This window comes from Cydia pomonella, chromosome 2 (assembly GCF_033807575.1).
Source record: "Cydia pomonella isolate Wapato2018A chromosome 2, ilCydPomo1, whole genome shotgun sequence".
NCBI classification, from domain to species: domain Eukaryota; kingdom Metazoa; phylum Arthropoda; class Insecta; order Lepidoptera; family Tortricidae; genus Cydia; species Cydia pomonella.
In genome coordinates, this window is record NC_084704.1 from 16,714,601 (window position 1) to 16,738,574 (window position 23,974).

At 37.5% G+C, this 23,974-nt stretch overlaps 1 protein-coding gene across 1 annotated transcript; it reads left to right on the forward strand.

Annotated features, from left to right (window-relative positions):
• Window positions 1-2,349: 2,349 nt before the first annotated feature.
• On the forward strand, window positions 2,350-20,704 carry LOC133534519 (ubiquitin thioesterase otubain-like). Its single transcript, XM_061873676.1, has 5 exons — window positions 2,350-2,506; window positions 2,602-2,901; window positions 8,437-8,658; window positions 18,323-18,433; window positions 20,581-20,704. The coding sequence occupies exons 1-5, from the start codon at window positions 2,399-2,401 to the stop codon at window positions 20,665-20,667; spliced, it is 828 nt and encodes a 275-aa protein (XP_061729660.1). The 5' UTR covers window positions 2,350-2,398; the 3' UTR covers window positions 20,668-20,704.
• Window positions 20,705-23,974: the final 3,270 nt, after the last annotated feature.

Here is a 23,974-nt window from a genome sequence, read left to right on the forward strand (position 1 = left end):
ATAACAATACTGATAGTGATAACCGAGGCTACAGTTACAGTCGTTACAGTCAGCATCAAAATGGTCAAATATATAGGTACACATGTGTCACAATGGTCAAATATATATTGTTACTTATTTTACAGTACATATGGAGCTACTTTACCGCACTAGTGCGATAATTAGCACATTACGTAACTATATCGAACATTTTAAGGGCCATATGTATTGTAATACATTTGCGAATAGTTAATTCGAAATTGCGATTTTTTATTTTTCTCACCTGGTTTGGTGTTCTGGGACGTTTACTTACTTACTACTTACTCCGTTGGCTCAGCGACCCAAAATGAGACTTGGCCTCCGACACAAGACAGCGCCACTTTTCTCGGTCCTGTGCGGCCTCTCGCCAATTGTCGACTCGAAGCTCGCGCAGATCCGCCTCCACCATGTCGCTCCAGCGATACCTAGGGCGTCCGATAGGACGTCCACCTGCTAGGTGACTCAGGTACGCTCTTTTTACGTTTTTTCGTTTTTACTTGACTAAATTACTAACGTAGTCCGATCAAGCATTATGGAACGCGGCGCTGTCGGTAAAGCAGGTGACTCGCGTTGATAAAGCAGGTTTCTGTCGTATGCGGGTGTGAGTGGTGTAACATGTGCAATGTCGCTAACACAAACACATGCTAAGTGTTAACAGTAGGCGCAAATAGTTGACTTACCAAAGAAAATTTGAATTTCGCGCCTTTTCCGCCTGACAAGTTGGGTTGGGTGTGTATACGCTGTCTTGTGTTTCCTTGTGTTGGCGGCAAAGCCGTGGAAAAGTGGTTAAAATGTAAGTAATGTGTTGGAAAGTGAAGTTTAAATTTATCGCTGAACTTCAAAAAAGGTATTATAACAATCGTTATTATTTTAAGTCAGTTATAAAGGTTAATATCTTAATGATGTCTTGTGAACAACTAATTCCATACCTACTAATATACCGACAAGTTATCGATACAGTCATATGAACATTTTGTCAAGCCCTAGCGTAAAGTAACAGTTTAGGTTTTTACACAAAATATTCTAAATTATTGACTAATATCATGAAATATTAACACACAATTGAAGAAAAACTTATAATGAACTGTATAAATTGGCTTTTTACACTTTTTATGCTGTTAATTTGATAAAATATCGTTACGAAAATTTCGCTACGATTATCATAATTACCTGTGAAATGAGTATTTCCCTGGGTTTTTTGGCCCTGAAACACAACAATCCGGCACACAACATGACACCATCTTCACTAAATTACTTAATATTTATTTTTGATTTTGATTCTCGTATATTTTTAACGTTAAAAAATACGGCAATATGATTTTGGCCGCCTCGGCCGCCTTCGAATTCAAAAAATGGTTACGTTTTCTCATATGTAGTCTGCCTCTTTCACACTCGTGGCTTGTTCATATACGTGATGGCTTCCCTTTCGCACACTTCATCTGTCTGTCAAGCGAAGCGTATGACAAGTCTCTGCCAGTAATACATGATCACGCGCCATATTGCGGAATTTCATTGGAACTACATTTTTCATACTAAACTGAACTGTCACCCTATACATGAGAATAACAGCGCCCTCTTGACAATGATCATATGTTTCTGGTCGTGCTTTATATGCTCCTTATGCAACAACCCATCAGATTTCTGAACGCATCGTATAATTTGATTCTGAACGCGTCAAGTGCCTTTTCGCCATAGAGGTACTCAATAGTATAGAGATGAAATGGTAGGGCCGGCAAATGATAATTTTATATAGTATGGCTTATGGTGGGCAACAAATAACCCAACCAAATTACGTAAGCTGTTTTGGTATGTTGTCAGACATTCTAAAATGTGTTTTTAATTTGGCGCATTGCGTATGTTCTGTTCCTCACGAGCGCACGCGTACAGCAAATCTAGTTGTTCCTACCCTCAATGCTTTTCGCTCATAGAGGTACAATAGTATAGACATATAGAGATGAAATGGTAGAGCCGGCAGATGACCGAACGAGATGCTCTTATAGAACTTTCAGTAGGAGAAGCGTAGAAAGCGCTATGATTGTTTGTCCTCGTCAGTCTCATTTTTAAATTCCCCACCGTAAATTTTAGTATGCTGTTTTTGGTATGTAGTCATGTATGTTAACGCGTTTTTAATTTGGCGCATTGTGTATGCTCAGTCCCTCACCCCATAGCAAACATGCCAATATGCAATTTTACGGATTTTACAACTTGTTCATAACATATTAACATTTAAGAGCACATTTCAACTTCACCAAAATTGCAGATTCGATAGTTTGCTAAGGGTGCGATGGTGCGATGGTATAGCAGATCTAGTTGAACCTACTATCAATGTTTTCGCTCGATTGTCATTTGTCGTCATCTCATCTGTCAATTTTATTTGAAAATGGCGGACGATGCATCGAGCAGTAGCGGCTGTACCGGTAATATACCAGATAATTCGATAAATCAAGATGAATTGATTATGAAACAGCAACGGGAGATAGAAAAAGAGGTAAGCTTTTTAAAAAGTCCACTTATGAAGCACTCAATTATTTTGCTCAGTTGAAATTTAGCAATACAAAATATGGTGTACTGTTTGTTTTGCAGATTTCAGAGAGCATTCCTCTAGTCGGAGAACTGGAGCATTTGTCGTCGCTAGAAAAAGAGTATAATGAAGACCCCGTATATCTATTAAAAGTAAAAGATTTAGCGGCAAAGTACAAATATATACGGAGAACGCGACCGGACGGTAACTGTTTCTTCCGGGCATTTTCATACGCGTATTTAGAACATCTCCTGACGGACAAAGCGGAATATGAAAAATTCCACGAGCTAGCAAAGAATTCGAAGGATACTCTCGTCGCATTAGGTTTCTCACAGTTTACAGTCGAAGATTTTTATGAGACGGTGAGTACCGATTTTTTTAGGTTACTTTTTGTTGTTTTGTTTTTCTTTGTTACGATGTCAGACAACAGCGTTGGTGTTTTTTTCGAGGTTTTTGTAACGTCTCTTAGATAGATAGATAGATAAAATCTTTATTCAACCACAACTTACATGCTTTGTGACACAAACAAATAACAAGAGAGAAAGAAAATTGACAAGAGACAAAGAAAAAGTAACATACAGTTTGACACTAATATCAATAATTACGTCAACAATCAAATGTATTACGTGTCTTATTTTTAGATTAATAGAGATAATAGTAGAGGGTCATGTGTTGTGGTAAAGAATAGGCGCTGACTCAGCATAAATGCTGCGGAGACCACAGCGCTGATCTTCCGTCAGAACCTTAAAACCTACACTAATAAACGACCAGTGCAGCACTAGTCAATGTACTTATATGTTTAAATATATACTTATGCATGTTACATATATTTGTACTGTGTGTATGTAGGTACTGTAAATATTTGCAAGAAAAAATATGTCACGTAGTTATTATACTTATGAATTTACACGATGTGAACGCAAGTGGATAGGTAACGGCAGGTAATGGTGTGGTCAGGTGGGGTTAAGTTTTAGGCACTTAGTTTTTGAGTTTCTAATAGGTATTGGGTCTTAGTGTGTGTTAGTCTTACATGTTAATAATTGATCAAGAAGTTGGGGAAACGCATTCACGACATTAATTAGCATGTACATACATCATGACAATGCCATGAATTAGGTTCATAAAAAATATCTTGCTTTTTATTGAATAACATACTCATAAAATTAGATTTTTTGTGGTGTATCCATGCCAGTCCTTAAATAGGCACTTACATTTTTAAATAATGAGTGCAATTATTATTTATAGTTCAAAGGATAATATTTAAAACTCCTCAATTTTATATAAAATAACTACTAATCAACCCATAGGCATAATTTAATGTCATATATATATCAGCCTTTTTTTCCAATACACTGAAAGGTCAGACAAGGTGACCCATTATCACCTAAGTTGTTCAATGCCGTACTGGAGCATTTCTTCAGACAACTAGACTGGGAAGCATATGGCCTTAAGATTGAGGGAAACCACCTATGATTAGCAGACAACTTAATCCTATTAGAAGAATGCCCAAATAAATTAAAATACATGATAGAGACGCTAGGAGATATGAGCAGCAGGGTAGGGCTTGAAATGAATGCGAGCAAAACAACAAACTAACATCGAAGGTCAGCACACCTAACGTCGTTTGCAATAAACAAGGACATACTGTAACTTGCGCCCCTGATATCGCTGAAGTTTTTGCGGATCAGTTCGAGGATGTCTTTCAGGTAGAACCTCAAGGACAACTGCCACACCTAGATCCATCCCTTAGAGTTGAGGAGTGTATTACAAATATTACATTTTCGATAGATAAAGTTAAACAGGTAACTAAAGAAATGAATTCAGATTCTGCACCTGGACCAGATGGCATTCCTGTTACATTGCTGCAAAAGTGTGACACCTTGGTTGGCCCGTTAGCCATGATAATGCAGACATCATATGACACAGGCATTTTACCTGAGCAATGGAAAACGGCAACCGTGACACCAATATTCAAGAAGGGAAATAAGCTTGAACCATCTAACTACAGACCAATAAGTCTCACTAGTGTAGTATGCAAAGCCATGGAGAAAATTCTGGTTAAACACATAAGAGGATTCCTTGCCCTGCACAGTGTGATTGGTGACCAGCAGCATGGTTTCTGTCCGCATCGCTCTACAGTGTCCAACTTGCTGTCTTGCCTCTCCTCCTGGACTAAAAGTTTTGACAAGAGGGACCCTACAGATGTAATTTACCTTGACTATGAAAAGGCCTTTGACAAAGTTCCCACAGAGAGGCTACTTTATAAACTGGAACACTTGGGAATCCGTGGGAAAACTATTAATATGGATAAGGGCCTTTCTACAACATAGAACCTTTGAAGTTAGAGTTGGTGAGACTAAGTCAAGGCAGCGAGAGATACAGAGTGGAGTACCACAGGGTTCAGTTTTAGGCCCGGTGCTTTACATACTATACACTGTTGACCTTCCATGTCGCCTCAAATGCAGTATTAGTACTTTTGCGGATGATACCAAGTTATTTGCTAACCCACTCCTAGATTACAGCCAACTACAAGACGATCTAGATGCAATAGTAAGCTGGTCTAAGGAATGGTTAATCAATCTGAATTCTGCCAAATGTACAGTACTTCACATAGGAAATCGGAATCCCCGCCAGATTTACAACTTGGAAGGCACTCCACTAACGGCTGTAAAGGCACAAACTGACCTAGGTGTTAAAATCTCTGAGGACCTAAAGTGGGAAGAGCACATATCTACAATGGTTAAGAAAGCCAGAAGCATGATTTACCTCATTAGAAAAGCCTTCAAGACCTTAACACCGTATATGATGCTAAAAATATACAAAACATATGTCAGACCCGTACTGGAGTATGCTTTTCAAGCCTGGAGTCCTTACTTTGCCAAGGACATTGAGATGCTCGAGAAAGTACAACGCAGTTTCACGAAACTGCCAAGGCAACTTAAAAACAAGCCATATGAAGAGAGACTAAAGGAACTAAACCTCACTACTCTAAAGCACCGCAGAGAACGTGGCGACCTAATAGAGACGTACAAAATACTATCTGGGCACTATGACCTCAAGGATTTCCAAGAGATGTTCAAGCGCAACAACAACAACCGTCTGAGAGGTGATCATTTAAAGTTGGAAAGGCATAGGGCTCACAGTAACCCATACAAACACTTTTTCAGCAATCGAGTGGTGAGGGCTTGGAACAGGCTCCCTGAAGTAGTGGTTTCAGCACCAAATGTGAACCAGTTTAAAAAATAAATTAGACAAGCACATGATATCTACTACTCGTTCATGATAACTATCTTTATGAATATTGGATACAGGTCATATCAGTTGTCAAACTGCCTGCCTGCTTATTAAATAATAATAATAATAATAAAACAAAGCTGATGACCAATAACAAAGAGATAAACATAAAAGCAAATGGAAACACCTATGATTATGTGAGTGAATATGTCTACCTGGGACAAATTATTTCCCCTGAAGAATCAATGGCCAAGGAAGTCAACAAAAGAATAGCCTGTGGATGGAAAAAGTACTGGTCTCAAAAAGAAATAATGAAAAACACAGATATCAGTATGCATATTAAGTAAGACTTTCAACACTTGTATTCTACCATGCATAACATACGGGTGTGAGACCTGGTCACTTACGATCAATGATAGACAAAAATTGGCAAATGTCAAAGGGCAATGTAGAGAAGTATCCTAGGAGTTAAGCTAAGGGATAAAATCTCAAACTCAGCGATAAGAAGAAAAACCACAGTTATGGACATATTAAGCCGGATAGACCATTTACAGGACACATGCTTAGATGCAAATTAAACAAATGGAGCAAGCTAGTTACCCTATGGTACCCAAGAGATGGAAGTAGAAAACAAAGACGTCCAAAAACGAGATGGGTAGATGATATCCACTTAACCTTGGGACCTTACTGGTCTAGAGTTGCAGAGGACAGAGTTAAGTGGAGAATGTTGGAGGAGGCCTATGCCAAAAGGCACACCGAAATATATATATATATATCTAATTAAACAACGTTGTACCCAAGAATCGGAAATAAATGGCTATATAAAAAAAAAAAAATTTCAGCCTTTTTTAATATATCTACAATGATGAAACATACCATCAGCCGTAAAAGTGCATGGCAACTTTATAATTTCTCCATGCAAATTTGCAGCTCTCTATACAAACCTTAAACTCATTATGATATTACAGAAAATTAACTGTATAGTAACAAATAATAAATATTGCATGTTATGGGCATACGGGAAAATCTTAGTAAAATATTTTGTGATGATCATACATCAGGGTTTTGTGTGCAGGAATGATTTTGTGTATTTAAAACGTTTTTGTAACATAATTACCAAACTATGAATTAGAAATAGGTAGTAAGCTCCAAATGTGTTTAGAAAATGTTAAATTAGTTTTTACTGCCTTTTACTTATTTGGCTAGTGTAAAACATTCCCACACCCAAAACTCCGATGTATGGTGATGATATAAAATAAGAATTATCAAAAGGACATTTGTACTCACATCAATAATGAAGCAAAAAACATTTACCCAAAACCTGAATTCTACAAATTGTACTGTTCTGCATAGGTAATCAAGGCATCATAGGTAAAAACAACCCTCATTACACATATAATTTAGACAACCTCCCTTAACAACTCGATCTGGACGTCAAAATCCCCGAGGACCTGAAGTGGGAAGAACATGTAATTCATGTTGTTAAGAAAGCAAAGAGCCTTATCTACCTCATAAAAGCTTTTGGGAATCTGACTCTGGATATGATGCTCAAAATTCACTAAACATATGTTAAGCCTATATTGGAGTATGCATTTCAAATATTGAGCCCTTACTTTATCAAGGATATTAAGATGTTGGTGTTAAGTTCTGGACATACGTACGGGAAGAGAGGCGCGGGCGGCGGACAGTGCGCGACGTCATCCCGGCAGGCCGCGAGTGCCACGCGGCACACACTCGACTTTACCTACTCCACCGGCAACGGACGAATACCAAATTATTTTTTATAATTGTTTGGTCGGGACCGGAACTTATTTGTAATTAAGGCGGAATAAACAAGCCTATTTTTATACAGTCCGCATTATTATTTCTACGTCCAGTAGGACCCTAACAGTTGGAGAAGGTTCAACGTAGTTTCACCGAGATACTGAAGAAACTCAAAAACAAAGACTGGACTTATTATGGTTTGCAACCTTGAAAGAGCACAGAGAACATGGTGACCTGATGGAGACATACAAAATGCTAACTCAACACTATGACCTCAAAGATTTTCACAAGATGCTAGAGTGCAATAACATCAAACATCTAAAGATCATTATTATAAGCTGGTGTTTCGCCTGTACTACAACAATCCTCATAGACACTTCTTTAGCAACATAGTGGCCAAAGCTTGGAACAAACTCCCAGAGGAAGCATCAATGAGTTTAGGAATAAACTAGCACAATGCAATTTCTACTCAACACTGAAAACTTTATTGATGACTCTGGATACAGGCATTATCAGTTATTTCAAATGCCTGCCTGCCTGCTTTACAAATAATAATAATTTGGATATCATTGTTTGGAATAAATCCATTTATTTATATCGATTTACAATATATGTTAATTATTTGTATACCTAATAATAATAATAACTTAGTTTATATGTAAGAAATCCGCAACGCAAGCTTGGTCACTTTTTTTTTAAACAATTTAAATAATCGTCACGAATTGTACCTGGCTCAAATGTCCCCATTACGCTGGCAGCGTTACCGCGCTGAATGGCCAATGAGATCCGTTGGACCAGGTACGATCCGGACCAGTTTGGAATTGTTTGTCACTTTTGAATTTATATAGTTGGTGCAGTTCATTAAATGCAAAACTTCAAATTATTTTCTTATTTTCTAGTTTATGGAAGTGGTCCAACGAGTGGGTGAACAAGCTGGAGGTGCCCCTGAAGAGCTGGAAAAAGCCCGCACGGAGCTTCATGACAAGTTTAATAAGCAGGGCTACTCGGACTACATTGTGGTGTACCTTCGCCTTGTGACATCTGGAGCGCTGCAAACACAACAAGACTTTTATCAAAATTTCATTGAAGGACCCAGGACAGTCACTGAGTTTTGTAGACAAGTAAGTAAATTATAATAAATTTATGGCAAAGCATAGGACTCATTGACATATATCTAAGGATGGGCCTTAAGGGGCACTAAGAATGGTGCTAGTTCAGTAGTGTCACTCACAAGTTCGAGCTACTCGCGCGCGTGATGTGAACTCATCAACCAATCGCATTGTGGCTTTAGACTGCACGATTGGCTCGAATTCCTGCGGGAGACACGCTGTACTAGCCCCATTCTTATTGCTCGTAAGGCCTGTCCTTCATTATATGTTAATGATAGCACTAGAAAAAGTCAGATGGGGGAGGCTTTTACGCAGAAAGGGTCTACAGAAGAAAAAAATTTTTTTAATTGTAACTTAACATTTGAAAACAATTGTCTGTAGAATAATTAAAGTTTAGAATAAATAAAAATAGAACTGTTTTTCCCCAAGGGTAAAAAACGGATATTTAGGTTCCTGCCGAAGCTTGAACCCTCTATGAGTTAACACCCTTGTAACTCAGCCCTAATCGAGTGAATTTCTCAACTAGCAGCGCCATCTATCGCGCCACTCGAGTACCAATGTCACCCTGTTGCCAGCGCTCGGCTGCTTTCTCCTCAGTACAGTCGCCATCAGATATTTCGAAGGAGCCCAGGTGTCCAAATATTTCTGAGCAAGACAAAATTTCAATAAATTCTGCACACTAAAAATGCCATTATATCATAACTACTACGACGCCCTAAAAATCGAAGTACGCTGTTTTTGAATAATTTCCTTGCACACGTGCAGTCGAAAATAACTGATCGAGCAAAATGTCAAACTTATCTAAGCAATAAAGGCGTTTACAGATATCTGCTCATTTGAGGAGAATATACTGTACTGTATATATATTATGCTTTACGTCGTATAATTGATTGGCTAAGGCCCCGGTCGTTCTGACCCGCCACCCGCTAAATTTTGTCAGATAAGCTATTATTATTGGCACAGACAGACATGCTCCCTCTCATGCATGAAAGAAAGGGCTTGGATTAAGCTTCCTGCGCACTGGAGCAAAGCGGAGCCAGGAAAAACTATTTAGTACTACCAATAAAATTTAAAGTGCGCTCCTGTTACTGCCTTTAGTTTTAAGATGTGTACTGTATAAGTTCTATTTTATTGAGGTATGCAATAAATAATATTTGCATTGTATTGTACTCGATTGGTTATTTTTTCCTCAGTCGCATTCAGTGGACAGGCACCTTTATAAGGGAGTAGTTTATAAGTAAGAGTGGTTTCGTACCATATTCGATCGATTCGAATTCATAAAAAGGCCCCGACTAGTTATACAACTGTTAATTATTATTAATTACAAGACACGGAACGTGCGCAACCACTCTACATTTTGATAATCCTAACCCTTGACAAACTAACGTTGAACTAAAACTATCAGAATGAATGTTATTATAAATGTATTTTTAAAATAAAAGAGAATTTCTAATTACTGAGTATTAGAACTTAATGTTGTATATTTCATTAAAATTGTAATCAGTATTTAGTGTAACCACCATCAGCATTCCTCACCGCCCTCAGCCAGTGTTGGATGGAGCCCACAAGTTTCGCACAGTAATCGCGGCCCCTGAAAGACTCCCACACACCGATTGCATGGCGTTTTAATTGTTCTTTCGTCCTACACTGGGTCCATATCCCACTTCTGGACCATTTTCCACCACAAATTCTGAATGGGGTTGAGATCCGGACTTTTCGCGGGCATTTTTATTTGTGTAACAGTGTCTCTGTGTTCATGAAGCCATGCTTGCACTAGCCGAGACTTGTGAACAGAGCTATTATCTTGCATAAATGTGACACGTCAGTTCGGATAACATATGTTTACACTGGGAAGGAATGAATCTTCGAGTATTTCCACATAATTTTTTTGGATTATATCATATCCCATGGGATTCATCCGCCCAGTTATTTCGACAAGCTCTCCGGGTCCTTCCTTTGACATCAAACCCCAGAAGCCAATAGTTATCCGTCCACTTTTCAGTCTATCAGGTACTACATGTCGTGCATGGTATCGAGAATTATCAGGCCTCCATAGTGCTAACCTTCCATTGTCATACGATCAAAATACCTTCTCGTCCATAAAAATAACATCGTCGAAGTTTTTATTCCTATTGGTGACTGCAAACTGCAGCCTTTCATCGACATTCCTTTGGATAAGAGCTGGCTTCCGCGCGGGCACTCGGTTTTGCAAACCCCCTTCTTTGAGACGTCTTCTTATTGTGCTACTTGAAACACTGAATACACCGGGAAACTGGGTGGTATTCTGGTATTGATAAATCGTTCGTTCCGGGCCTTTTCAATTATATTCGCGTCTTGGAGCCGCGTTATCGACCTTGGACGGCCAAATAACTTGTTTGTTTAATCCGCCTTCCTGCTCTCACCTTGCTAATCATAAATAGACGGTATTTCTCTGTAAAGAAAACATATTTTTAGTACCGATGTACATAATTTGGTCAGATTTTCCTTTCATGGTCTCTCCATCACGGATGCCGCTCTCGTCTGACTACGAGTACAACAATATATTTTTATCATAATCATCTTATCAATAGTGGTAGTTAAAATAGAATAAGATTTCAAGGTACTTACTGCTATTCCGAGTTCGTTCGCAATATCAGTAACGGGAAAGCCACCATTTTTCATACCTATCTGCTATTACATGCCATTATGTTATTTAAAATCGCAAATATATTTCACAAAAGCTACAGAATATAAATGATATCTACAGAAATGCAAGAAGACAATTAAATGAAACTGTCAAACGTCAATAATATTAAATATGGAAAATAGATTAAGTTGTCAATTCAAAGGAGTTTGCAAATCAAAGACAAACTAGTAGTTTGAAACTACTAACAGTCTTCTCTAATGCTTTAACAATTCAGATATTTTTTGAGCACTTTGGCCGCTCTAATGTACCTATCTGATGGCAAAGAAACGCGGCATTAATTTTATAATGGCAAACAACGCTACATTTAACCTTTTGACCGCCAAAGACGTCATATGACGCGCGCGGCTACAGCCCAATATTAACCTTCATGCGTAGCGACAAGGTTCACGATTACGCGCCGCGTACGATAAGCGTGGCGTTCAGAAGGTTAAGATGCGTTGGGATAAGTCAAATGCTGACCACTAAAACTTAGGTTTTTTAATACTAAACTGAACTGTCATCCTATACATGAGAATAACAACGCCCTCTTGACAATAATCATATATTCCTGACCGGGCTTTAAGTAGCACTCATAGTAGATCATAGTAATGTGTTGATTAGACACGTTTTGAAGTGCCTAAGATAAAATAAACAACGAATACCTATTAGGTTTCAACCTTCATAGTTTTAACATTTCTAATTTGCACGGGACACCGATGTTTTATGACCACATACCATTCAACGTAATAACCACACCCAGTAGGTTTTATGTTTAAGAACTGATTGGTGTGTTGAGTTTGAATATCTAAATATACAGCTTTTTCAAGAGCAAACCAGATCAGGTCTTTCCCGCCAGAGCATATTTTCTGAAACTAATTTTTCCCCGTTTTTAGGGTACCGTAGCCAAAAATTACAAATCGGAACCAAAAAATACCTAGGTTCAAATACGTTGAAAATAACTTGGCGGTTTTTATACTACGACGGTGTCAAACAAGCACACGGCCCGCCTGATAGTCAGCAGTCACCGTAGTCTATACACGGTGAAATTTTATCCGTAATCAAGAACACATTTTTATAACTCTATAATTATTTATTTATTATTTATTATAAGCAGTTAGTAATTTAATGTCTCGGTCTCAGTAAAAATCAGACATTTTTTTTAATGATTTTTTGACATATATTTTACTTTGATTGATTAGTTTTACGCTATTCCTTTCTACTGAAATTCTATGGTACTTCAGAGATTTTTTTGGGTCTCATATACAAGCTTTTGATCCTGGATATGAATGGAATCGATTGACATTAAAAAAAGTTTGTCATAAATGACCTTTTTTATGATTATTTAAACTTTATATTGTGTGTTTTTGCAGCTGCCAAATAAATGATTTATCTTTCTAAATTTTTTGTCGCACCTTGTATGTTGATTTAATCTGTCACCACGAATCTTAGTAAATTTAAAATCGGGGCAAGGTCTCTTAAGACCATTTTCGCGTAGCTGCCCTCGCTGACCCGAAAAGAAAAATCATCTTGTATTAGTCATTATTTTGGTTTCACTTAGCTTTTGCTGTGTGTCAAGCATTTCGACGATTTTGCTAAAAAGTAAAGAATTTACAATAAGTTGACCGAGAGGCACCTATCAAAATAAATGAAGAACAATACGAAAGACACATGTATGTGACGACAAGATTGTACAGATGTAGTGCAAAATGATTTTCCATCGGGAAAACTCTGATCTCAATCGGAATACGATGGCAATAAATGATTGTATTAAATTATAAGAAATTATGTATTAGGTGTAAACTTTTGAGGTTTTGAGGTATTAAATGACTTACATTTTCATACCCATTAATATGGAACTTTATTGTTTAGTGTCAGGTGAAAATCGTTATTGGTACCGATGCTAATAGGACTGTTTTCGATGATTGTCATGCTTTAGAATAAACTTGTTTTTATTGTTCTAATATTTAACCTTAACACAAAGGCTAAAGGTATGTTTTGCTTTGATGAGCAGATCTCTATGAACGTCCTTATTGCTTAGATACGTTTGACATTTTGTGCGATCAGATAGGGTTATTCCCACTAGTTACGACCCAGTTGTTACCACTGGTAACTACTGGGATATGTTCCCCACCTTTTGCCACTGGTAACGTGGTAACTACTGGGAAAAAAATCCCACTAGTTACCACCAACTTGGTTTGGTGTTAACTAGGTATTGATTTTTTTTTCCAGTAGTTACCACTGGTAAAAGGTGGGAATACTTTTCCCAGTAGTTACCACCAAAATTTGATTAGCGTTCAATACTAATAAAAACAGTATATATAATCATCTCAAGGAGACTGAATCGAATAATTAACGAGTTTGAGGAAGGGACAGATTGGACTGTATTTAGCACTGTGTAGCTCTTGGGTCTAGTAAAACATTCACAGAAAACCCGGTTGTATATAGTAATACTGCTTCAACACAGTGAAGACTTGAAGAGAAGTTGTTCTGTTGGACCTCTATAACTTAATCAATTTTTGTTATTTTCCGAAATATTCGTGATACATCTCTCCTTAACTATTACAGAGCTAACAGTCCAAAATGGCATTTATATGCCAGTCATACACAATATAAATAAAACAAATGTTTTAAGTGCTACATGTGATTGCTAAAATATCTGTTTTTTGATATGGGTTAATATCGCAATTTACAAATGAAAGTGGCATGGCCAAACAACTAATTCAATTGCTACCATGAGAGGAGCTCAGTCCTCAGCAATATCACATAGTTATACAGACTGCTGATTTATTTAGTTTTTGACAATACTAGTACCAGAGAATGAGTCACTGTCATGGTTTTAACCTTTTCGACGCCAACAAAGGATATATCCGAACCGCAGGTCCAACGCCAATGTCGCATTAATCCGTCACATACCACAGAGCAACATAGACCTGCATGCATATGCATAAAGTTCAATTTCAGTTTTGACACTTCGTTGTCGTGGCGTCTGTGTGACTGCTTTTGTGTTTGACACGAAAGGCGCCTTTCACACGCGTCAAAGTGATTAAATGCACAATTCCTTCTTTAAGGCTGATTTAGACGGCACGCGAACTCGCTTGCGATTTAATTACATTGCGGACTTGCATGTGAGTTCTCATACCGTCTAAATGAGCCCTTAGTTCAAAATTCAAAAAATTATTCTGCAAGTAGGCCTCAAGGGCTCTTTTACAAGTCAATACTGTCTGACTTCTCATGTTAGGAAACTTATGTTCGTTTTCAAGCAATTGCGTCACTCTGCTGATTTCAAAACCTTAATGATGGCATATTCGTCCCTTTGTCAATCACTCGTCACCTACTGTATTCCGGTTTGGGGGTAGTGTTGAGTTGCTCACTCGTGAGGCACCTCATTTGTACCACTCATTTAGTTAAATTGTCGCAGAACTTCACACCGCATAAATGTCATACATCACTCCTCAATTAATTTTACTCATTTACTCGCGCGCATCACACACAGCTCTTACCACTCAAACCATTCAAACACTTCAAATTTGAAAAAAAACTCTCAGCCTTTCAAACTCACTCGCGTTCCTCACAACTCGCAAGAGAGTCGCGAGGCGCTCGGTGCTCGCCGACATTCAAATGAAGAAATGAGTCATTGACGTCATCGCATTCATCGCTCACACTATCAACTGCCCAACTACAAACCTTATTGCAAGGACAAAAGGTCCACCGAGAAATGCGTTGTGTTTATTCACTCGCCTCACTGTGACATCCCTCAAAAATCCTTTCAAAATGAAACAATGAATTAGATTTACCGAAAGAGGGAGTGAGACAGACACGCGCCGTGCTTCAATAACACCTCATCGAAAATACGTTAAAAATGAAACACGAAAGAAAACAAGCGTAAGCGTCCGCAAGCTTACATACATATTACGTCATTTTGATCCTAGCATTGCTAAGTTACTTGTCAAAAGCGAAAAATCTAAGTCATCAAAGAACCTACCGAAGAAAGTTTTTTCTCTCTGTCGCACTTGTAATTTCATACGTAAGTGCGACAGCAAAGCAAAACTTCGTGGTTCGCGGTAGGCCTCCATATTTGTTAGCTATTATTGTACTAACGCGCATACCAGTATAACCTGACCTCAAGACTCATATTGCTGGTGTCATGTATAATCTGAATCAATTAGACTGGACAGTGAAATGGTTACTTGATAAGCGATTGAAATGCCAACCAAGTCTCACTGGGCATTTACGAAGCTAGCTTAGTTAGAAACAGTTATCGTTTAAGAGACCAAAATATTATTTAAATTATTGAAATATAATATAGTGGCGTACACAAAATATGATATTTTACATTAGTTTATTAATAAAAAAGTAAATATAATTTGTATAGGTGAAATAAACATGTACATTTTAACGATTTGAATTTGTAATACTTTTTGTTAACGTGCTTCGTATAGTATTTCGATCATTTATGATTTTGACATATTTATAGTACGAGAAACTCGAAAAAGTTGTTCGTAATCTTTAGTTGTGTTTTATAAATAGTGATCAGTGACCATTCTTATAATTATACCAAAATAACAATATATTAACATTGTTTTCGCGATAAAATATACCTGTGGGTCTTTCTTTGTGTCTTTTGCATACAAAAATCAAGTGTATATTACACGCCGGTGGCATTACCGCGCGAACGTTATTGAGGCTTTCGTTTGTTATCATATTACAATGCTATTATTACTGATAAATTATGAGGTGGTAAGTTAGTAATTTCTATATAATAATGGTACAAAAAATATTGGATTTGTTCTCCTTAGTTTGTTAATTGTTTGTCTGGCAGTTTATGGTTAGTATTTATTTCAATATATGAATGTTAAACTTAAAATGATATCAAGTAGCAAGGATTGATACTGAACAATCTAACAATAAAAATAATAAACTGCTAAATTAGAACAAGTTTCATAAAAGCATCATATTAAGTTGCAATAGGATGTATGTACTTTAACTCCTTAGTTTGATTCTTAAATGTATGTCTTCTGTTGTTAAAAGTTCTGTTTTAAACCTCCAGAATTGCACTCCAAGTAAATATTTAAAAGGAAGTTTAGCAATGCCTAAATATGTATTTACATTAAATATGGTTTGCTGCCGTTGGAGTTGATGGAATAGTCGATGCTGCAAAAGTGCTAGTACCTCTCCTCATTTGAAGTAAGACATTGTAACACCTCATTTTAGAGAATGAGGTACTCATACAAACTCATTTTAAATTGATGTCCTACCCATCACTATTTGGGGGGCCGCCGACAAAACAGCTATGCTTAAGTTGGAGCGCGCTCAGCGTGCCGTACTAAAGGTTGCTTCGTCAAAACCGTACAGATGTCCGACAACACAACTGTACTATGAATGTAGTGTTCTGTCTGTTAGGCAGCTGTACATCCATCGTACCATTTTTCGTAGACACCGATTTCTTTCCGCGAAAGCAAGTAGCAAGCGAAATAAACAAACTGTCTGTCCTGTGGTACTCCAAAGGACGACATTCGCGAACCGTCAGTACGTAGCAGACACACACACACTCGCAAACGCGCACACACACACACACACACACACACACACACACACACACACACACACACACACACACACACACACACACACACGTCAGCCGTTTTTCTTTTCTTTATATAACAGTTAGATTATTTACATTGTCACTTTCTATCTTAGTATTATTATTGTGTTTTCACTTGTTCTTAAAGTACCTAAGTTCACAAAACAACCTGTACCAATTTCTCCGGAGGAATCACTGAATCCTGAATCACAGGCTTTGTCCTAGTTCAGGAAACAGAGGCTCAATCCTAATGGAACTGTCACAAACCTAAAATAAGTTTTTTTTTGTAATTGAACGTAAGGCTCACATTCTGTATTAGGTTTCAAGTAAATAAAGATTTATTTATTTAATACAACATTTATAGTAACATCATATAGTGACATGAAATAGTACATTACTATAGAGGCCTGGAAACGTAGGGTTGCAGGCCAAGCAGATATAGACGGCTGAGCGTAGCGAAGCGAGGTAACCCCGTTTCTCGCCGAGATTTGTATAGTGCTTTTCTCAAACTTAATTAAAACAAAAAAATGTAGTCAATTTGTTTTGTGGCGAACTACTCGGCTCGCCAGTCTACCAGCGGTGCCCTACGCGCGAAGTCCGCGCGCCTGCGCGATGCGTCACCGCCGTTGCTTAGCAACGAATATTCACAACAAATCACCGTACCGTACCTTGTTGATGGTTGAATGCCAAGACTATGGAAGGTGGAGGTAAGGAAAGAAATCTCCATGTACCAAAAAGTGTCATCAAAAAAAAAAGGTGGCGCTACAATACCTAGAATACTTGAACAAAAATATCAAATCATACACAGCGCACTTCAGTCCGTCAATAACGCCTAGGTTCTTAGCTACTCTAGCGCTACTCTGGAGAGATTTGGAACTATTATTTATAGCTGACAGCTGGACACTTGCAACAGTTCTACCATAAGAGATGTCACTCCTCTTAATTCCACACTCCATAGCCAAGACGTTGTGTCACTATTTGACGTTAAAAAACAAAAGAAGTTTGGTTTACAGTCCTAGGTGTGTAAGGCAGTATGAAATTCTTTTACAAATCATCTTCACTCATCGCAGATGATATGTAGTATTTCCGGACCTAATTTGACGTAAGTCATGTCATCATTTTATGGCAAGTTTGAGAAAAATACATAACAACATTTATAAATACAACAGCCAATACCTGGGTAAACATTACATTATAATAATAATCTTAAATTAATAATTACTACAATACAATAGAGATGTATAGTCTCTATGGTTAAAAATACATTAAATCTGAAGATGTAAAAGGTCCCCACTGTCAGAGTACTAATACTAATAAGATTTGAAGTCAAAATAAAATGTATACTAAATAAATAAATCGCGTCTGTATAGTTATGCATGTATATAGGATAGTTTCTGTTTTGACACATCTGTGACATGCCCTATTTGCAGGAGGTAGAGCCGATGTACAAGGAGTCCGACCACATCCACATCATCGCCCTGAGCGCCGCGCTGAACGCTGGCGTGCGCGTCAAGTACATGGACCGTGGCACCAACAGCCAGGTAAAGAATTTATTTAAGTATTTCATGTTTAACCTCTGTAAGGGAGTCGGCCGTGGACTCCGTCGGTTGCCGTACGCATACACTATCATGTTGTATATACGATAAGATATAAGACGGCAACATTTCTAAAGAATGTGAGTAAGTGTGAAAATTGTTTTAGAAGAAGTGAATAGTGTAGAGTGCAGTAAAACAATCACTTTTGCAGAATACGTATAATTTGAAACATATATAAAAAAAAACAATATTGAATTTCACCCTGTATAAAAAAATTAATTTTTACAAAGTTCACCAAGATCACTTTTTAATCGTAAAACAAAATGTCTGCCTTCCGCATAAGGGGGGGGGGGGGGGGGACTGAAAGGTAAGAAAAATACGGAGGAAAAAAAAATTATTAATGTGATGAATATTATGGACGATGATGGTTGACACGTTGGCGAATGATACCTAAATTTTGAACCGTTTATTTAAACAGCCCGTCAAAAGGGGCTTTTAGAATTTTGAGGGAATGTAGTATGCGGATCACAAATCTTTAACAAATGGCAAAACAAAAATATGACACAAGAAATAATTAGGTGGTTATAAAAATTGGAACTAGAAAAACTAACGTTAAAATTTTAAAATATTTCTGTCTTGAAGTTCCGGGGGAAACAGGGTAAAACTGACAAATGTGGAAGCACACGCAAGGGTACCGGCAGCTGGATTCAAGTTTACTTGTGTAGCATGGAAAGCGCACAAGTTGGCGACTTCAAACAGGCCGACGAGGTAAGCCTTACTCGCTTCCTGGCGAGCGCGTATGGCAGCAGACCGGGCAATAACGATGAGGTTTCTTCACTTCACTCACCACTGCTTACACAAACGACTTCTCCACTCCAAATTCACAAAACCATCTGCCCAAAAAATAACTTCAATCTTCTCTTTTTCGAATATTCCATAAAAAATTAAATTCAAAATAAGCGCAAATATGCACTTAATTTATTAGAAACGGCCAGGAATTATACGAAGAAGGTCGGCGTTTTCGCGTTTTTGCTATAAGCGCCATCTAATCATCAACGCCTGAATTATGAAACCGCATAGAGAGACAACAGAAAGACGCAAATGAGCAAGCTGGTAGCTAGTCACTGGTGAAGTTCAAAAATAAACCGACAGATGTTGATTATGTAGCAATTTTGCTACAAAAGGTACTATTTGTGTAACAAAATACAAAATTTGTAAAAAAATCATGCTATTTACGCCAGAGCAAAGGACCACGGGCAGTTCAATAATTGGAAACCGAAATCTAAGGTTCGGTTTTGCTCTTGTTTCGGCCGAAGCATAATTTCTATGTTAAAACCTGTCGAAATCGAAACATCGGTCAGACACTTTTTTTTTTATACTACGTCGGTGGCAAACAAGCATACGGCCCGCCCGAGTTACATGCACATTGCCGACCCTAACCCCCCCCCCCCCCCCCTCGTTGAGCTCTGGCAACCTTACTCACCGGTAGGAACACAACACTATGAGTAGGGTCTAGTTATTTGGCTGCGGTTTTCTGTAAGGTGGAGGTACTTCCCCAGTTGGGCTCTGCTCTAGATCTGAAATGACATCCACTGGCTGTGCCCTACCACACAAAGCGAGATGAAATTCACAATGCCGATAACTCTTTTGGTCGTAGTTTAAGGACATACCCGGGTCCAAAAAGGTTACTAGACACTACTATAGATACAACCTTGTAAGTTTCAGCGCGGCCGAAAGTTTCAGCAGTTTTTTGGCCGAAACCGAACCTTCGACGTATAAAAACAAAAACCCACTCCTTATTTGATTTTATGTTATATTAGTAGCCTAAGCATTGAAAATACATTACAGGCACAATCGCAATTCGATATATCGGAGCGGCCTAGGCGCTCACAAATAACTGAACACTCCTCTAGCGTTTTGATGCTAGAATGCGTGTCCAGATATGTTTGAGCACCTTGGTCGCTCCGATATATCTGATGGCGACAGTATGTTAGCGGCGATATTAGTGCCATGTTATGTATGCTTATGTTTGTTTGTTTTAAGTATAAGTACTTATTGTATAAGAATAAATTGCTGAGCCCTTACAGGGTCTGTATTCATTGTAATATATGAGCAATAAAGAAGTTATGAGTTATGTATGACTGTGTGTGCAGGTGATTGCGCACGACTTCCCCGAAGGTTGCTCTCCGAAGGTGCAGCTGCTGTATCGGCCCGGCCACTACGACATCCTCTACGCGTGATGTGTGCTCCTCAATAAAAACCATTCATTACAACAAACGAATGATCTTTTATTTACATGTCCGCAGTATTGACTATCAATAACATTATTCTGTTGTGCTCTATCATACCGCGACGCTAAACCAATATATATTTTTAATAAAATTTCATTATTAATTGGTTGAGCTGTTTTTGAGATTTCTTAGTCAGCTGTTCTTTAGAATTGTACCTAAGTGCTACATAAAATTGTAGAAATTAAATAAAATGAAACTATTTTTTTTTAAAGGTTAAACAGTGCAGTGACAACACCAATTTGTCACAAAATCGCGTTTGTCACATTATTGTAAATAAGATTTTTTTTTCAGCCACTGTTCGGAAATGTGGCAATAGATGGTCTAAAACCAAGCTGGAAAGTAGGCAATAGCTGTAGCACCCGGACCACCACTATAGTGCCACTACTACAATGTTTCATTGTTATCATCATATGTTATTGGTGATGGTAAAAGGGTTTTTTTGCCGCAACTATTTCCTTCAAAAATAAAATTAAGTTATTTATAGGACTAATTAATTACTTGTTTAAAAAAAAGAAACGTCAAAATCATTCTGATTTTAGTTAGCTTTATTTTAACCCTTAAATGCATGGTGAAGATGCATCATACATCGTACAACATAGTGTTTGAAAACTAGATATATTTATTATGTTCTTAAGAGTGATTGTGCAAGGAAGACTACCGTATTTTCACATTTATTACTGATTTGTTGGCAAAACTGTATTTAAAAAAAGTTATAAGTGTTTATAAGCAAGATGGCGTCAATTTAGAAAAAGATTAATATTTAAGATTTTCGTTTGAGTGTGTTTGGCGGTTTTGACTAAGTAACTAATAATTTATTATTATTTTAATAAAGTTCTCAAATAATTTATTATTATTTTAATAAAGTTCTCAGTCTAAAAGTGAACAATATTTGCATATTTGATCATGTACGACCTAGCTTACATTATGCCTCCCAGCACTTTTACAATACTATGAGCACTGAGCAGTAGGTATCGAAATTGTTTGTAAGGTAAGTTTGTTTGATTCTTAATTATACATCGGGTGTCGACCGAAGACGATTACATATATTTACTTGCAGATGTTTCGAGTAAGTAGTTAAGATTCAAAAAACAGAATAGATATATAATTACCAAATCGTTAACGAATTGAGGAATAAATAAAAATATAAAATGTTCAAATCATCTTTAATTTTCATTCCAAATGAAACAGAACAAGGGAAATTAATCATATGAACTAAGAAATGAACACAAGGGGTATTGTACATTTATCGCTGGCTTAACTTTACGTTAATACAAATAAAAGCAAATAGCCTGTGACCTAATTAAGTATTGCATTAATAAAATCATCTTGATTTGTCTGTACAACATCTCTATAATAGTAGGTACTTTAGGAATACATTGGAGGTGTCCCTCCACCCTGCGGCCTTGCGAACCACCTCCAAGATTGACCCCTGATCTGTGCGCGGCCGATGTCGATGCGGACCTGGTGCTATGACCACCAAATATTGATATATCGATGCCGCTATCGTGTAGCACTTTTTTTTACCCAACGCGCTAGAGTATGGGTTCCAACTTCTTTATGCGGTTTGCAAATTCCTAAAAACAGATGTCCATCTAGTGAATTTTGACGTACCTAAATGCTGGGTTTTTTCTATGTATGTTTTAAGTGCTAAAGCTGGACAAATGCTAGGGTTATCACGGATGAAGGGCAATCGAATGAGTGGTTGGCAAGCTCCAGGCCTTGACGTCTTAATTAAATCGGATTTTTTATAATAATCGCATTATCTTGTAATATTATGTTTTGTAATTTAATAAAACGAATCGTTTGCATTCGTTGGGGCAGATGCTATACATAAAAGAGTGCTGGTTTTATATGTCAGACTAGGTAGCGAAATATCATACGGGTAGGGATACGTATTAGAGAGATAATTTAACACGATGTTAGTATCCCATGTTAAATTATATTTGGGCCGAGGTGGATTAAGCCTATATACACCTTTCATAAATCGTTTAATTCAATCATTTAGTGTCACTTCCGTACCCAAAATAATTGATAAGGCTGATCTGTGTGTATTTAAGGAACTATAGCTAGCACCTTCATAAATTTTTTGTGTAAAAAAAGAAATTGCATTACTGCTATCGACATTTAATATGTTTAAGTTATTGTTTCTACAAAACTAAGCCCAAGATTTAATTGTGCTACTGTATTGTTTTAAAGTTTGTGGTGAAAATGAAGCCATTACTATATCTAAAGAATCCAATGGTACTCCCCGCGTTATCAATGAGTCCCTGATAACTTATTGGCTGTCACCAGAACAAGGTCCGCGTGAAGTGGATGGCAGGTTTTGAAAGGGAAGTACCTACAACAATGTTTTGTCAGGACCGAAAAAATATTTCTTAGCCTAGACCACAAAGGGTACCATGGCTGTGAAGGCCAGTCAGGTACAATTAAAATTCCTACTGCTTGGTCTGTCATAATTTTTTCCAGGACTCTAGTGATCAGACTAAATGGAGGGAACGCATAAAAGTTTATGCCATGCCAATTAAATGTAAACGAGTCAACTACCTCCAAAAAAGGATCTAGTTTCCAAGAAGCATAGCATTTATTGCATATTTATATACAAGCAGTGCATTTATTATTCTGGGCACTAGCAAATAGATCAAACTCTGGTTTACCTAATAGATTGGTTATTTGTACAAAGACTGGTTGATAAATTTCCCATTCCGTGTCGATATTGATTCGGCGAGATTCCCTATCAGCTATTACATTTTCGCAGGATTTTATATAAGAGGCGAATATATAGATATTCCTGTCTTCACACCAATGCTATATTTTTCGAGCTAAATCGTCCAAATGGGGGTGCCGCACACCTCCCATCCTGTTTATGTAGCTAATGGCAGTGGTATTGTCAATCCTCAACAATATATCACAGTCTTGTACGTTTTCGGTAAATATTTTTAGTCCGTAATAAGCTGCTTTTAATTCAAGAGTATTTATATGTGTTATTTCTCGAATAAGGGAGCCGAAAACTGAGACAAATTAAACACCGGCCGATCAAATTGACAATTATATTCGACTGAATTCGGCGAGTGCGCAGCACGCCGTCTTTTCTTAGATTACCCACATAACATCCCTCCACCTATATTTCTGTAGTTACAAACTTGAATAACAATAGCTTAAAAGAATAGGGTTGTTTCCATCTACAAATCTTAGGGCAGAATTGTATCCCAATAAATTCTTTTGGATTATGAGAACATGCTAAACTACTTTTAGGGGA